Source organism: Citrus sinensis, chromosome 5, assembly GCF_022201045.2.
Source record: "Citrus sinensis cultivar Valencia sweet orange chromosome 5, DVS_A1.0, whole genome shotgun sequence".
In the NCBI taxonomy this organism is placed as follows: Eukaryota; Viridiplantae; Streptophyta; class Magnoliopsida; order Sapindales; family Rutaceae; genus Citrus; species Citrus sinensis.
This window is the reverse complement of record NC_068560.1, coordinates 19,177,347-19,194,615: the sequence shown is the minus strand read 5'-3', so window position 1 is coordinate 19,194,615 and position 17,269 is coordinate 19,177,347. Positions and strand designations below refer to the sequence as shown.

The window sequence follows — 17,269 nt, the reverse complement described above, 5'->3', positions numbered from 1 at the left end:
GGTGGATGACTGCGCGAATATGTCGAGTGCTATTCCTGCCAATCTGCTACGGTGCTTGAGCAATTTGAGATGGCTGGAAGTGAGGAATTGTGATTCACTAGAAGAGGTGCTTCATTTGGAAGAGCTAAATGCTGACAAAGAACATATAGGCCCCTTGTTTCCTAGGCTTTTTATCCTAAGGCTCATTGATCTTCCAAAACTCAAAAGATTCTGCAACTTCACTGGGAATATAATTGAAATGCCTATGTTGTGGAGTCTGACTATTGAGAATTGCCCTGATATGGAAACATTCATATCCAACTCTGTACTGCACGTGACAACAGATAACAAGGAACCTCAAAAATTAACATCAGAAGAGAACTTCTTGCTGGCTCATCAAGTACAACCTCTCTTCGATGAAAAGGTGATTATTATTATTATTATTATTATTATTATTTTTCCCTTCACTTTCGTTCGCATAGATGTAATTTCATTAGAATCAAATCAAATTTAATGACTCATCTTTTTGCACGTCGTCTTAATTTATATCTGATTTAACAATATAACCGCAGTTATTAACTAACTTTATAGTATAAATTATAAAAATGTCTCAAATTAATTAGATGCCTAGTGACATGAGGTGATGAACTATATTAATTATGCGTGTTAATTCATATTGGATTTAGGATTAGATTTCATTTATGTGTTTCAAAGGGTAATCGATTTGATACTTATATTTGGGATCCTACTGCAAAGCATACTAATTTGGAAAAAAAATATAAAATGCCGTGATTAGTCTTGTCCATAAAATATGCAGGGAAAGACTACAGAGATTGGATACATATTTTAATTTACAACTTAATTTTGTTGATTTTCAGGTTGCATTCCCTAAATTGGAGGAGTTAAAGCTGTCTAGATTACCCAATGTGTTGCATCTCTGGAAGGAAAATGCCGAATGCAAAGTTGAAAAGTCTAGAAATATCGGAATGTCATGGGTTGATAAATGTGTTGACACTCTCAACATCTGAAAGTCTAGTGATTCTTGAAAGAATGAAGGGAGCTGATTGCAAAATGATAGAAGAAATCATACAATTGCAGGTTGGAGAAGAAGTGAAAGGCTGCATTGTCTTCGAGAAAATGAACTACTTGACACTTCATTGTTTGCCAAGCCTAACAAGCTTTTGTTCGGGTAATTACACTCTCGAGTTCCCATCCTTGATACAAGTAGTTGTCAGACAGTGCCCAAAGATGAAGATTTTCTCTCAAGGAGTCGTAGACACACCAAAGCTAAACAGTGTGAAACTCACCGAAGAATATGATGATGATGAAGAATGTTGGGAAGGCAACCTCAATGACACCATAAAAAAATTGTTCAATGAAATGGTGAGTATCAATTAAGTTTTGGTGCTATTTAGCAAATTATTTTATAGAAACTAATGTGATATAATATGATTGGTTAACTGAAAATATATAATAATAATAATAAATAAATAAATTATGAGGGTCATGTAATGTTTTTGTTTAACCAATCATATTATGTCGCATTAATTTATACAATATTATTTGTGTACAAGAGGTGGTGGTCATATCATTACTCTAGCTTTATTATTCTTATGGTGGCAATGTATGCTTGCTTACACGAGTAATTACAAAATCTGCATAATTCTAAAGATGAGATTGAGCCAACCCTTCAGGTACAGTGAAGAAGCTATCCCGAACCAGGCCAATCTTTTATACATGATTTAGCTTGCTCGTTCTTCTGTACTTGAATAATTCGGTTCTACATATTTACAATTTTTTGGTCATGCTATAGACTTGCAAGACACTTTGGATTTTGTTTGATGCATTATCCGTTTAAGAAAGGACTTGAATTGATGTTTCATGTTTCATGCAATATTCGATTAAATTCTGCCTAAATTTCTGTATTATTCGTTCAATTGGTTTTTTAAGCATTTGATTTCTAACCTCTCTTGATAGAAGATCATTAGCCGAAGAAAACAACATAACATTTGTGGTATTATCAGAATAAGAATATTTTTGAGTATAGTAAAATTATATCAGTCAAACTGACCTTCTCACACCAGCACGCTTTAAATTAAAAGAATTTCATGAAGTCAAGACCATGTTATAGATCTCGTGAAAAGAAGTAAACCCGTAATTTTTTTCACAACATCATAAGAAAAAATCTTTTTTTTAAGTATTTTTGTTAGGTGTTGAGTTTTAATAGTAGTAGCTATTAAACAATAACAATTAGTGTATATCAAAAAGTTGGAAACTGGTTGATACCACTCGGGAAGCGAGCAGGTCCTACATCTGGAGAGGAGGGAATATTTGAAAAAGAAACTGAACTTGGTTGGATGGATGACAATTGTGAATCAGATTTTGTAGGAAATAGTTCAGAGTAAGGAAATTCTGATTCATTGAACTGAACATGTCTAGCAATGTATGTTTTACTAGTGGAATCCAGGCATTTATATCCCTCGTGTATAGGACTATAGCCAATCATTAGGCATTTTTGTGTATGAAAATTAAGTTTATGGTTATTGTAGGGTCTGAGAAGAGGAAAGCAAGAGCAACCAAATGTTTAAGGAACTTGTAATCTGGTGATCTACCATGAAGTTTTGTAAAAGGTGAAACATTGTTCAATACTGGTGTTGGCATTCAGTTAATGAGAAAGGAAGCTGTATGGAATGACTCCCACCAAAAGGATGAAGGAATTTTGGCTTGAGCAAAACGTGTTAACCCAATTTCTACAACATGCCTATGCTTTCTCTCAACCACACCATTTTGATGATGTGTATGAGGACAACTATGCCTAAACTGTATCCCTTCTGCCTCAAGAAATTTTTCAAAGCTTCTGTACTCCCCTCCCCAGTCAGATTGTAAAGACTTCAAAGATGTTCCAAGTTGTTTTTCAACTAAGATTTTGAAAAACTTGAATGTATCTAAAGCCTCTGACTTAAGAGTTAATGGAAAAATCCAGCAGTATCTGCTGTAATCATCCACAAAACTAATGTAATATCTATATCCATTTAGTGATGGTATGGATACTGAACCCCAAAGATCAGTATGTACAAGTTCTAAGGGAGCTTTTGTTTTTATGCCTGTGGAGTAGAAGGATAGTTGATGCATTTTACCATACTGACAAACATCACAAAAATCATGTATAGATGCAGGAAGTGCAAGAGAGGATAATATGCTTTTTAATGCATGTTTGTTAGGATGACCAAATCTTTGGTGTAACACATTAGCAAACATAATTGGATTAAAAGTGCTCAAATGACTCTGAGGATTACTTGTTTGAGTACAATCTTTATTCAAAGACAAACCAGAAAGTTTACAAGTTGACTGGTTAAAAACAGAAAGCATAGAACTGGGATTATGATTGGTGACACATGAGCTGGATAGAAAATCATCCTTAGACAGCAACTTATACAGTCCTCCTCTAGCAATCCCTTGAGCCAGATGCACTCCCTTCCTCTTGTCCTTAATAAAACACATATTGGCAACAAACTCAATAATTAAATTGGTATCTTCAAGTAATTTGGAAATGCTTATGAGATTTTTGGTGAGATGAGGTACACACAAGATATCTTGTAAATGCAGAAAAGAATCACAAGAAGTGAGAAGACAAGTATATCCAATGTGTGTAATATTCAGACCTTGGCCATTACCAACATGCAGTAACTGATTACCTGAATATTCTCTTCCAAGGTTCAAGTTCTGCAAATTGTTGGTGAGGTGATGTGTTGCCCCACTGTCAACATACCAGCCTTTGATTAGCCATGTCACCTTCAGAGGTTGCTAGGAAAGCAGCTCTTAGTGTTGAATTTGGATAAAAAGCTCTTGGTCCAGAATTCTTATATGAATTATAGCCTGAATATGGATTGTAATAAGGCACAAATTCTTTGTTGAACATGTTCCTGCATTCAGCTGTAGTATGCTTTGGCTTAAAGCATATTTGACATATTACAGCAGTTCCATTTGGATCTAAAGCACCTTTTCCATTAGTGAAGCCACCAAAATTTCCATTATTAGCACCAAAATTATTGGCATTGTTAACACCATATCCTCCTCTGCCTTGATAATTTCCAGACTGAGCATTATTATTCCAACCACCATTCCAATTTCCAGGCCTTGTGAAAAACCTCTACCAAAGGCTCCTCTGCCACCATTATTATTATTGACATTCCTAATCTAGTTAGCATTATTCTGTCCTCCAAACTTAGTATTAGTTCCAGTTTGAGCAACATTTGCAGCATAAGTCAATTTAGTTTCCTTGCTAGCATTTGACTGATGTGCTTCTAGTCTAGCTTCATGAGTTAAAAGCATTGAATAAGCTTCATTAACAGTCATTTTTGCTAGATTTGCTTCAATATACACAACCACAGGGTAGTATGGTTGGCTTAGCCCTGAGATAAGATGTGTAATAAAATCTAGAGAGCTAACAGGGCTTCCAGCTATAGCTAAATCATCAGTTATTGTTTTCAGCTTTCCAAAGAATTCAGTCATAGACATTGAACCTTTTCTAAGATTGTTAAGCATCATCTTAAGATGAACCTTTTTAGCAAAGGTTTCAGATCCAAATTGTTGCTCAAGACTAGTCCAAAGTTCAAGTGAAGTGTCAGAGTTTACCACAAGGCTAAGGATCTCGAGATTTATGGAAGACAGCATCCAGCTCAGCAGCATTTGATCCTTTCTTTTCCAAGCAGTGAATGCTGGATTTGTTTGAGTTTCAACTTCAGAGTTCTCAGATTCACTTTGAAGAAATTGATCTGGACATGATTTAGAGCTATCAAAATGATCTTTAAGACCATTTGCACGTACTGAAGAGAGAATCTGAGATTTCCAGATTGTGTAGTTCAATCGATCAAGCTTAATAGGAGAAGTGAAAGTGAATGAAGAAACAGAGATTGTTGTGTTTGGATTTGAGCTTGAGAACGCCATTTTTGCTTTTAGTTAAGCTCTGATACAATGTGAAACTGTAAAGTATTTGTTTGGTTTCTAAGAAAGTTACAGAAAAAAACAGAGAGAAAATAACAAGAGAAAATGAATCTGAATCATTTCATTAATTTGAATGGTTTTACAAGGATGTATATATACAAGCATTTCGAATCTTCTAAATGTTGTTTAAGCTTGAGCTAACAGCATAACAACCTTCCTGCAGCTCAGCTGCCAAGTCAGCATTAATAACAAACTTGCTTAATCAAATTAACTGAGCTTAACTAACTAAACCATCTTAACTAATTCTATTATCTTAACACGGCGGAACCTTTGTTTTGTCATAACAAAAATGCTTGCTACGAACTCTGAAGTTGTTTCCATCAGAAAGTTTCCTGCAGTCACGAGCATTATCACGGTCATCGTGTCGCAGATGCCCGAAAAACAAGATAAATCAAATTGACCAGCTTGCTCTTCCTCTAGGACTGCAAGTAATTGAAAAAAAAAAAGATTTTAAGTCCATAGAAATCCATTAATGAGTACATTAACTAAATATATAAAAATGAATATATAAGTTATCATCCACCTGTTCTCTTGAAATCATTCTCAATCTTTTTTTCATTTGCCTGAAATCCCAAGAAAAATTTATAAGAACAAGAGTTATGCAAGAAGTTACTTGAAAAGGATGAGGATTCAAGCGTAAATCAAACCTCTTGTTCAGACTCAGCTAATTGAAATTCTTCATCCTCCTCAGAGTATTCATCCATCATCACAGAGTGTCTGCCTGCAGCAATTAACTGATCAAGAGATGAGCTCAAATGAATAGATGAGTCTTGCAGGTTTTGGTTCTTATATGAAGAAACAGAAGCTGAGGCCATATTGACCATGACAGGGATTCTCGGATGAGCACTCATTTCATCTGTTTGGCAAACCATTCGCGAAGACCTGTCATAAGAAGTAAACAACATAACTCAAATAAAGTGTTTGTATTGGAAAGAAACAAAAAATTAATAAATAAACCCTAAAAAAATCCTCTGAAAATTGTGTTTAACTAGACCACTTTTCTAGCAGTTTGATCTATTAAATGAGCCTGAACAGCAGCCTTTTTATTATATATTTCACTTACTATCTTATAAATCCTCTGAAAAATACACCGCTACTCCGAACCAAGTTCCATTATCATTTATTTCATTTACTGTCTTATACTAAAGCTAAAAGAAAAGAAAAGGTACATCCACGTGTATATCTCATTGGAGTTACTACATTTCGTTCTTTTAGCTTATTCCTCATTTTATTAAAATGATAGATCCCGCATTAAAAAGGTGTCTTTATATATATGCGTGTGCATGTGTATATTCCTTAGAAAAAGAGTGACAGAAAATACAGTAACACGCAAAGCATGACTTAAAATGGCCTCCCAGCAGAACCATATAATCTACAACGGCAAAAAATAAATGTGAAAAACAGGTAACTTACCAGCAACCCTATTTAACTAAGAAGACAGTGTTGCCGAAATATTGACACATGACCAACAAGTCACCCTTTAGGTCAACCTGCATAAGATGCTGAACCTGTGTTCTGGGCCTACCATTTCGAGGTTCTTAATGGGGAAATGTCGAATCCTCCACCTGAGAAATCAGAATACAGTGAGCAAGTGGTGCAATTTGGCATGAGTTGGTCACTTGTTAATTCTCTACATCAACCGAAGGATAGAAAACTGACTCTCCACTTGAGCTCGTACATACCCTGGTTGTGGACCACAGTTCTCATCCTCCCTACAACGAAATAACACAACTGCACAATAACAAAACACAGCATGTGGAAATTTCTAGTGCTAGAAAAGATATATTTAATTTCAAGAAGTGGGGAAGCAAGAACCTTACCATAATTCCCATCGTCATTTCGACGCCAATAACACAAATAGCAAAGGTCCACAGAGGAAAGGAGGAAGATTAATTTAATAAAAAGGATAAATTTCAGGGAATTCCACTATCCTCTGACTGAAATAGATAACCCATGCAGTTTTGAAATTCATTTGATCCCGCCTGAACTTTTAAAATTGGCCATAGAGCTCCCCCAAAATCCATATGAAACCTTCCCCAGTGAATTTGTTAGAATCAAGGGGAAGGCTTTAGACTAACTTCAAAACCGTCCCTAGTGAATTTGTTACAATTACAATAAACTGCATTTCTTAATAAAACAAGGGGTACTTCCGAAACTCTGGCGTACGATCCATGACCACTGCGTGATTCATCGCTTAAAATCGAGAAAGAGTGGAAAACAAATTCAACAGGGAGAAAAAAAGAACATGAAGTTTGAAGGTACAACCCATCACTGAAGCCTGAAGGCAATGATACCTAATTGTATGCCGTCTTTGGACAACCTGAAGAGTACTATGCAATGAAGGATTTGCCTGCACAGAAACGAGAAACATAAAGAAGAGACACACGAAGCATTTTACCGTTTTGAGATCATTGCAGCATGCAAAAAATGTGAATTACAACAATGCAATATCCAATATGCACATTGGATTTATATAAATATATATAATTAAATTCTAAATTTGAACTATTAAAATTATTATGTTATTTGGATTTATCAGGAACTTACATGTACAGTAGCTATTATGCTAGCATATGTAAGAATAATTTTAATGCATGCAGCATTTAGAAGGTACTAAAGTAGAAACAAAAATTTGCGCTTGCAACAAGAGGTGATCCGTGCATTCCCCAGTTTAGTAATTAAAAAAATCAAAAAAGAGAAGAAACGGGGGCTCTCTTTTCTCATTCCCCTGTTTAATAACAATGAAAACAGAACAGAGGATAAACGGAGGCTATCCTTTCATTCCCCTGTTTTTCTGTTTGGTGATTTTTGTTAAGAGTATGATTAGTCAACTGCTGAGTCAGCAGCCACGCTGGCAAGCCGTTAGCAAGTTGTTATTCAAGCGTTGCTCTGTTTAGTTATTTCCCGCTAAAAGTTTGTTAAGCTGAGCTGTATTGAGTTCACGTGTTTGTTTCATATAGAAGGTTCCAGTGAGTAGTATAAATACTGTTGTATATTGAACCAAATATAGATTAATAAGATGGTTTTAGATTCATTCTAGCTACATAATTTTCTCTGTATTTTTCCTTCACTTTCTGAGTAAACAAACAGGAAAAGCTTCTTTAACTTGGTATCAGAGCTAGATCCAATGGCTCTAACGAACTCAAATTCACAATCTAATACCAGTGCCATAGCTTCTTTCACCTTCACTACACCAGTCAAATTAGATCGTACAAATTACACGATATGGAAACAGCAGGTGCTCTCTTCAGTTCGAGGCAATGGACTTGAGTCTTATATCGATGGATCAAAGCTATGTCCTGATCAATTTCTTTCACCTGGATCTGAAGGCACTTCATCAATCTCTGAAGGTCATGATAATCCAGAATATGCTGTGTGGAAACGCCAAGATCAGCTTCTGCTTAGCTGGATTATGTCATCCATAACTGTTGAAATACTCAGCCTTGTGGTAAGTTCCAAAACCTCCTTTGAATTGTGAAAAAAATTACTTCAATACTCCATGGGCTGGCATTTCGGTCTGCGGTGCCGTTTTCCTTCTTATTCTCACCGTCATCCAAGCTGTATGCTCTGTTATACAAGTGTTGTCTCAGCCCAAAAATATCTCGTGACGAAAACCTTCTATGCGGTATTTGTATGTCGTTTTCGAGTTGAATGTTGAACAAGCCTTTACTTTTCTCTCTCTTTTTTTTTTTAAATGAAATGAAATAAAAGGTGGGGGTATACCCTACAGATTATTCTCTCCACTCTATAATTAGTATTGGTTTTACCACATGAAAAATTAATGTTAAACGATAAATTTATTTACTTGAATATTTTAATTATGTCATGAACCAATTGACAGGCTAAAGAATTAACTTTCAATTTTCAACAGTATAAGATTAATAAATAGCATAAACTAATTTTTATTTTCATTTAAATTAATCTAATCCTACCAACTTCATGTGGTTTTCATATTGGTTGGTTTCATGTATCACAAGAATTGTTAGGCACCGACTAACTGAAGTATATGTTAAACATCTCACATGAATAATCGTCTAAGGAAATTTAACTATCTAAAACTAACCTTCTTAATTTAAATCTCATCTACTAGTAAAAGTAAAACCCTTCTCCATCAACTTATCTTCCTCATTATATATTATATAACAAAAGATGCTTCGTGAAATATGAAAAACAAAATTGTTATAATAATTATGTCAAAGTGGTCAAGATCCAGCCACTAGGCTTGAGGGCTTGGGTTCAAAGCCACATAAACTCATTTCAATTCTTTCTTTTGTAAATGTGGGATTAGGGATAGATTTGTCTATGACTATTTGCTTATCTAGTAATTAATTAGAACAGTATTATTAATTTTAGTTGAACAGTTGTAGAGTGTGCCATGTGGCAGGCTCGCATCAAAGATGTCAAATCAGGGGAGGCCTATTTACTTCCTGGGGTACCTGAGGATACGACTTTATTTGAATCGAATCTTAGACGTATGTCTTGTGGGCCCCTTCCTAGTGGTCCACCACTTCTGCGGAGTGCACCCGGTTCAGGGAAAATAGGTCCACTAGAACCCGGTGATCAACCACACTGCATGAAGGAAGTGAAGGGATCGATGGCGTTGATGTTCTAACACATGTAATGATCTTGAGGGACCATTTATTAATTATTTAGCCAATCAAATGGGAAAGCCAGTTTGGGAAGTGGGCCCATTGTTACCTGAACAATTTTACAAATTGGTCGGTTCAGTGTTTCATGATCGTGAGACGAGAACCAACCAGCAGAGTTCTAACATGACTGAAAATGAGATCGTTTAATGGTTGGATTTGAAATCACGTAGAGTATTCATATAATTTGGTACCAAAGTGGGTCCCACCTTGGATGAGTATTCAGCCTTTCCAATGTTTTAGAAGCATCAAATCAACAATTTATTTGGGTAATTCAAACTAGTGCAGGTAGATTGGATCCTCCGCTTCATTTAACCGGCTTAGACAGACCAGTAGAAGGCAGTTATTTTTCCAGTGGTTTGGAGAGTAAAGTCGGTAAAAGGGAAAAATGGTTGAGTTTTTTTTTTTAAAAAAAAGGAATAGTTGAATTTGCAAATTTATGCTTAAAAACTGGCATCAAGATGCAAAATAAGTCTAAAATATTTAGAAATTGCCTTAAATTCTTTCTATGTTCCTAATACTAAATAGTGTAAATGCATTTTTATTATCTTTGTTTATCTGGCTTTTATTTATTTATTTATCTTGTTGCTTTTTTTGTTTAACAAAAAATTATCTAGTAGACATTTCATGGTTTGTTATGTTTATAAAACGTATAATTGTATGATTAAACATACTTTGAACCTAGTTGAATGATATTCTTACATTTTTACTTTTTTAATATACACACACACATGCACACACTTTTGCTTATTTTCAGGTTGGAATTCCTAGTAGTCTGGTGAATCTTAAAGTATCGGGTTGCCCAAAATTAGAAGAAATCGTAGGACATGTTGGACAAGAAGTGAAGGAGAATCGCATTGCTTTCAGCAAATTAAAAGTTTTGATACTTGATTATTTACCAAGGCTTACCAGCTTTTGTTTGGAGAATTACACTATTGAATTCCACACCAAAGCTGCACAAAGTGCAAGTGACTTGTAAAGGAAGAGGGTGAATTGTACCATCGGGTAGGCAATCTTAATTCCACTATACAAAAGTGTTACAAAGAAATGGTATGTGTGAATCGATTCATCAAAATTGCTCATGCATCTCCCTTGCACTCGCACATTTAAACATATGTTACAAAAAGATGGTATGTGTTAATCGATTCACCCAAATTGTTCATGCATCTCCTTTGCACTTGCACATTTAAACATATACACCTGCCTTGTATATATAGTTTTAGAAGTTAAAACACAAAACATGTAAGTTTAATGTCTATATATATCTAATGCCTTTCAAAAAGAAAAAAAATTGTATATATCCAGTGCAATTGTTTTGGTTTGTGCAGATTGGATTTCGTGACATAAAGTATTTGCAACTCTCGCATTTTCCACGTTTGCAAGAAATATGGCATGGCCAAGCACTGCCTGTCAGCTTCTTCAACAATTTAGCACAGCTGGTGGTGGATGACTGCACGAATATGTCGAGTGCTATTCCTGCCAATCTGCTATGGTGCTTGAACAATTTGGCATGGCTGGAAGTGAGGAATTGTGATTCGCTAGAAGAGGTGCTTCATTTGGAAGAGCTAAGTGCTGACAAAGAACATATAGGCCCCCTGTTTCCTAAGCTTTCCGAGCTAAGGCTCATTGACCTTCCAAAACTCAAAAGATTCTGCAACTTCACTGGGAATATAATTGAACTGCCTAAGTTGGAATATCTAATTATTGAGAATTGCCCTGATATGGAAACATTCACATCCAATTCTACATTTGTACTATACATGACAACAGATAATAAGGAAGCTCAAAAATTAAAATCAGAAGAGAACCTCTTGGTAGCTAATCAAATACATCTCTTCGATGAAAAGGTAATCATTATTATTATTTTTCCCTTCACTTTCATTCGCACAGATGTAATTTCATTAGAATCAAATCAAATTTAATGACTCATCTTTTTGCACGTCGTCTTAATTTATATCTAATTTAACAATATAACCGTAGTTATTAACTAACTTTATAGTATGGATTATAAAAATGTCTCAAATTAATTAGATGCCTAGTGACAGGAGGTGATGAACTATATCGATTATGCGTGTTACATCTCTGTTTTCCTAGCTAATTCATATTGGATTTAGGATCAGATTTCATTTATGTGTTTCAAAGGGTAATCGATTTGATACTTATATTTGGGATCCTACTGCAAAGCATACTAATTTGGAAAAAAATATAAAATGTCGTGATTAATCTTGTCCATAAAATATGCAGGGGAAGACTGCAGAGATTAGATACATATTTTCATTTACAACTTAATTTTGTTGATTTTCAGGTTGCATTCCCTCAATTGATATTTTTAAAGCTGTCTGGATTACACAAAGTGCAGCATCTCTGGAAGGAAAATGCCGAATCCAACAAAGTGTTTGCAAACTTGAAAAGTCTAGAAATATTTGAATGTAGTAAGTTGCAGAAATTAGTACCAACTTCGTGGCACTTGGAAAATCTTGCGACTCTGGAAGTATCGAAGTGTCATGGGTTGATAAATTTATTGACGCTCTCAACATCTGAAAGTCTAGTGAATCTTGAAAGAATGAAGATAACTGATTGCAAAATGATGGAAGAAATTATACAGTCGCAGGTTGGAGAAGAAGCGGAAGATTGCATTGTTTTCAGGAAATTGGAGTGCTTGGGACTTGATTGTTTGCCAAGCCTAACAAGCTTTTGTTTGGGTAATTACGCTCTTGAGTTCCCGTCCTTGGAACACGTAGTTGTGAGACAGTGCCCAACAATGAAGATTTTCTCTCAAGGAGTCGTAGACGCACCAAAGCTAAACAAAGTGAAACCCACCGAAGAAGAAGATGGTGATGATGAAGGATGTTGGGAAGGAAACCTCAATGACACCATAAAAAAATTGTTCAATGAAATGGTGAGTATCAATGAAGTGTTGGCACTATCTAGCAAATTATTTCTATAGCTATTAACGTGGCATAATATGATTGCTTGATTGAAAATATAAAATAATAATAAATAAATTATGAGGGTTATGTTATGTTTTTGTTTAATCAATCATATTATGTCATATTAGTTTGTACAATATTATTTGTGCACAAGAGGTTGTGGTCATATCATTACTCTTGCTTTATTATTATTATGATTGTAATGTATGCTTGCTTACATGAGTAATTACAAAATGTGCAGAATTTTAAAGAAAAGACTGAGCCAACCCTTCAGGTACAGTGAAGAAGCTATCTGGAACTAGGCCAACCTCTTGTACATGATTCAACTTGCTCGTTCTCCGGTACTTGAATAATTTGGTTTCTACACGCATTTACAACTTTTTAGTCATTTTTGGATTTGTTTGATGCATTCTCCGTTTAAGGAAGGACTTGAATTGATGTTTCACGCTTCATGCAATTTTCAATTAGATACTGTTTAAACTTCTTCATTATTCACTCAATTGGTATTTTAAGCATTTGATTTCTAACCAGTCCTGATAGAAGATCATTAGCTGAAGAACACAACATAACATTTGTGGCATTATCAGAATAAGAATAGTTTTATGAGTATAGTAAAATTAACTCGACCATTATTAAAAGGAATTAATCCGTCAAACTGGCTTTCTCAGACCAACACACTTTAAATTAAAAGAATTTCGTGAAGTCAAGACCATGTTATAGTATTTTTGTTAGTTGTTGAGTTTTAAAAGTAGTAGCTATTAAACAATGACAATTAGCACAGCATCATAAGAAAATCGTTTTTTTATTAGTATTTTTGTTAGTTGTTGAGTTTTAAAAGTAGTAGCTATTAAACAATGACAATTAGCGCGGTCACAGTTGGGGATCGAGTAGTTCACTTGTTTGCGAGTAGAAACCAACTTTAATACTATTACACTCATTCCAAAAATAGTAACTAAAGAATTATGAAATTTCCTATTAAGTATTCTTTATTTTTTAATGCAAAATTCCCATTCGAAAACACCAATGACTTTCTTTCAAAGTAAATGAGAAATTACAATGAAAACGGGATCAAAATACATGTACATATACCTAAAACAAATGATTTTTTTTTTCAATTAAACAAAAAAAAAACAGTTGAGCTGAAATGAAACCACAGTCATGATGATGTCTCTGGTTCCAACTTTGGGATAATAGCAGACTTGAGTTCTATATAAGAAACACGTACAGCTCCAATCAGCCGCTACGGTAATTCATCTGTAGTATTTGCCTGCATACACGAAGCATTATACCATTCTGAGAACATTCAAGTATGCAAATATGCAAATTGCAGTACAATATCTCAAAATCATGTCTTTTCCCTTGTGTCATTTAGAAGTGGGGGGAAAAAACAATCATACATACCTGCACAAGGAAAGCCATGTCAACCACCAATGCCGTAATTACACCAATTACAAGGCCCAAAACTCCATTAGCAACACTAGAAGAACATGTCAACATCAATCTACTGAAAGATGAACAATGTTAAACCATGTTAATGGTATTGAACAAGCTATTTGAAAGGGAACACATCCCATGTACTATAGGAATTCGAAGAGCATTTACTTCTAAGTACTTGTGCAGCACAGCCTTGACGCCTAGCTACATGGTCCATTCTCTTTGTGTCTTTGAACCAATCAACAGCAACAAGATCCATTAAATGTTTTCCCACACGTATCTGCGGTTACAAATTGCACAAAGAGCAAGAAGAACCAACCAAACTACATCGTTACATGTCGAACTAGAATATGTCGGATATATAAATACCATAAGAAACAACCAAAATTGGCCGGAACCTTTGTTTTGTCATAACAAAAATGCTTGCTACGAACTCTGAAGTTATTTCCATCAGAAAGTTTCCAGAGGTCACAAGCATTATCACGGTCATTGTGTTGCAGATTGCTCGAAAAAAACAAGATAAATCAATTTGATCACCCAGCTTTTCCTCTAGGGCTGCAACTAATTGAAAAAATAAAAGATTAATTCCATAGAAATCCATTAAAGAGGACTTTAACAAAATATATAAAAATGAATATTTAAGTTATCATCCAACTGTTCTCTTGAAATCATTCTCTTAATCTCTTTTTTCATTTGCCTGAAATCCCAAAAAATATCTAACTAAGAACAAGAGTTAGAAAAGGTGTACACACGCACACACACTTATTGCATTGGAGTTCGTGAATTTTTATCTTTTAGCTCATTCCTCATTTTATTAAAATGGTAGATCCCTCATTAAAAGGTGACTCTACATACGTGTATGTGTGTGTTCCCTATAAAAGGACCGAAGAAAATACAGTAACACGTCAAAATATGACTTAAAATGGCCACCCAACAGAAACATATTAACCCATAACAGCGCAAAATAAAATGTGAAAGCAAGAACCTTACCATAACTCGCAGCGTCATTTCAACGCCAATAACGCACTTAACAAAGGCCGCGGGGCCAAACAAACCTGCAATCAAATGAATTCATATATATAAATAAATTCCGCAGAGGAAAGTAGGAAGATTATTTAAATAAAAATGATAAATTTCAGGGAATTCCACTATCCTCTGAATAAAACAGATAACCCATGTGGTTTTAAAATTCATTAGACCCTTCCCCTGAACTTTTCAAATTTGCCACAGAACTCCCCTAAAATCCATCTGAGACCTTTCTAGAGAATTTTTTTGGAATCAAGGAGAAGGTTTTAGACGAACTTCTAAACCAAACTAAGCCCTATATTTAAGTCATATTGAGGAAACATAAGAAAAACAATTCGAGAAAAAGTATCAGCTAAGAATTAAAATTAAATTCATCAAAATGATCTCAATCACTAGATTTTTTACTGTCACAGTATGTTTAAAAACTTGCAGAAGGCCCAAAGAGAACTTAGGACTGAACCGAGGGAAAAACAAGACGGTGTATTTATTTTATTTCTGAATTTCAACAATTACATTGGGATACAGAAATTTTAGGTAATTTCCTCACATATATCAGAAGAGAGGAAGGGGAAAGAAGAAAACAATAAATGTTCTATTCTGACCAAAGCATAAATGAGATGATTGAATCAAGAGACTATTACATTGGAAACCAGTCCAGCTGAAGCCTATGATAGAGAATAGCCGTATGACCATCTACCTCTTCAACTAAGCTGCGATACAGAAGACTACAATCCCGCCTGCACAAAACATGAAAAACGGTGTACGTGCGGCATGAACTTTGAGAAAGGTACATAAAAAAGATCTGATGGCCAAGAAATACAACAATTGTACAACCAAAAGAGGTAGAAATCCATGTCTAATACACTGCCCTCTTGAAGACCTCTAAATACTGAGTCAAATTGATAGGAATTTCATGGAAATAACTATTCGACAAATGATCAGCCTTGCTGGCCTTTATAAGCCAACGCACAGAGATTATGGAACAATGCAATGGTGCAAACCAAGAATTATTAGGGTACAGACAGTAAAATTAAATAGAATAATTTGAACACATTACTAGCAAACCTTGCCAAGAGACTTGTTAAAATCTAATTCGCAAACCAGCTAGATTTGCTAGGAAACAGGTAATTTCAGGCAGCACGCCTTCTCCTGTTTTAGAACACTCTTTTATGTAATAGTGACTTCAAAAGTGTAACATGTTTTGAAAAAAAAAAAAAGGAAAGAACGTATTTGACACTTCATGAAATGGCTAAGATACGAGCTTTAATTCTAGTACAACAAATTAATATAACTAACTTCAACCGTCAATTGATCTATAGTTCAGCAACAAAAAATACAGATAGCTACATCTATTTTGTCTTCATCAAATACCATTAGCTAAGTGGAGAAAAGTTATAAAAATGAGTCCTAGTCTTTCTTTATTAATGAAGCAATCCATCAAACTTCAAAAGCTATTTTCATTTCCGCATTCTTCATATACTTAAGCAACAAAAGTTTGTAATAATCTTTAGAAAGCACCAACTCTAACTCATATTCTGCAACTAAGGCAAGTAGGATACGAATGGAAGTATGTTTTACAACTGGAGAGAAAACTTCATTATAGTCAATACCTTCCTTTTGAGCAAAACCTTTTGCCACGAGCCTTGCCTTGTATCGAGGAGTTGATTGATTCGGAGATCCTTACTTTTTGGTGTAGACCCATTTATTGCCAATAGCCCTTTTCCTTTTTGGTAACTTTACAAGTTCCCAAGTCTGGTTTTGATGGAGAGATTTCATCTCTTCCTCCATGACTAACTTCCACTGATCACTTTCACTGCTGCGTAATGCTTCACCGAAAGTGTTGGAGATGTCATCATCAATAACTGGAAGTGCATAGGCTACCACCATATCTTTAGTAAGCCATCAGGGTTTTTTATCTCTCTTCTTGGTCTCCTTGTTGCTATAAAATCATCATTATCTACATCATCAATTGTTTCTTCATTTTGTGGGACATCAGAAGAAACAACCTCTTCTTCAACTCTAGGTGTCACCTCCATAGTTGAACCTTTCTTTAATGTAGAACTAATTGGTACATATGGAGTTGCATCAAACTCCACCCGCTACAATACCTCTTTGGTCTTGTTCTCCACCTGCTGAGAACTTGAAGCTTTCATCATTGAAGCTTCATCAAATGTGACATTTCTGCTACACAAAATTTTTGTCTTTGAGATCCCAAAGCTTGAAGCCCTTTACTCCACCTTTGAATCCCAC

At 35.0% G+C, this 17,269-nt stretch overlaps 1 protein-coding gene and 3 long non-coding RNA genes across 4 annotated transcripts; 1 reads left to right on the top strand and 3 right to left on the bottom strand.

Annotated features, from left to right (window-relative positions):
- On the top strand, positions 1-12,608 carry LOC127902486 (uncharacterized). Its single transcript, XM_052441628.1, has 2 exons — positions 1-403; positions 11,935-12,608. Exons 1-2 carry the CDS (start codon positions 20-22, stop codon positions 12,574-12,576), a joined length of 1,026 nt encoding a protein of 341 aa, XP_052297588.1. The 5' UTR covers positions 1-19; the 3' UTR covers positions 12,577-12,608.
- On the bottom strand, positions 6,703-16,531 carry LOC127902503 (uncharacterized). Its single transcript, XR_008054863.1, has 3 exons — positions 15,661-16,531; positions 14,984-15,048; positions 6,703-6,714 (listed from the first exon to the last, which is right to left on the bottom strand). It is a non-coding gene; the product is annotated as an uncharacterized LOC127902503 (long non-coding RNA).
- Positions 13,509-14,017, bottom strand: LOC127902502 (uncharacterized). Its single transcript, XR_008054862.1, has 2 exons — positions 13,961-14,017; positions 13,509-13,826 (listed from the first exon to the last, which is right to left on the bottom strand). It is a non-coding gene; the product is annotated as an uncharacterized LOC127902502 (long non-coding RNA).
- LOC127902505 (uncharacterized) lies at positions 14,038-14,964 on the bottom strand. The gene is made up of 3 exons (XR_008054865.1): positions 14,392-14,964; positions 14,172-14,273; positions 14,038-14,060 (listed from the first exon to the last, which is right to left on the bottom strand). It is a non-coding gene; the product is annotated as an uncharacterized LOC127902505 (long non-coding RNA).
- Positions 16,532-17,269: the final 738 nt, after the last annotated feature.

Coding starts and splice junctions, on each gene's coding strand:
- LOC127902486 (XM_052441628.1), top strand. CDS start 20: ATGTCGAGTGCTATTCCTGCCAATCTGCTACGGTGCTTGAGCAATTTG. Junction 404..11,934: donor AACCTCTCTTCGATGAAAAG/GTGATTATTATT, acceptor GTTGATTTTCAG/GTTGCATTCCCTCAATTGAT.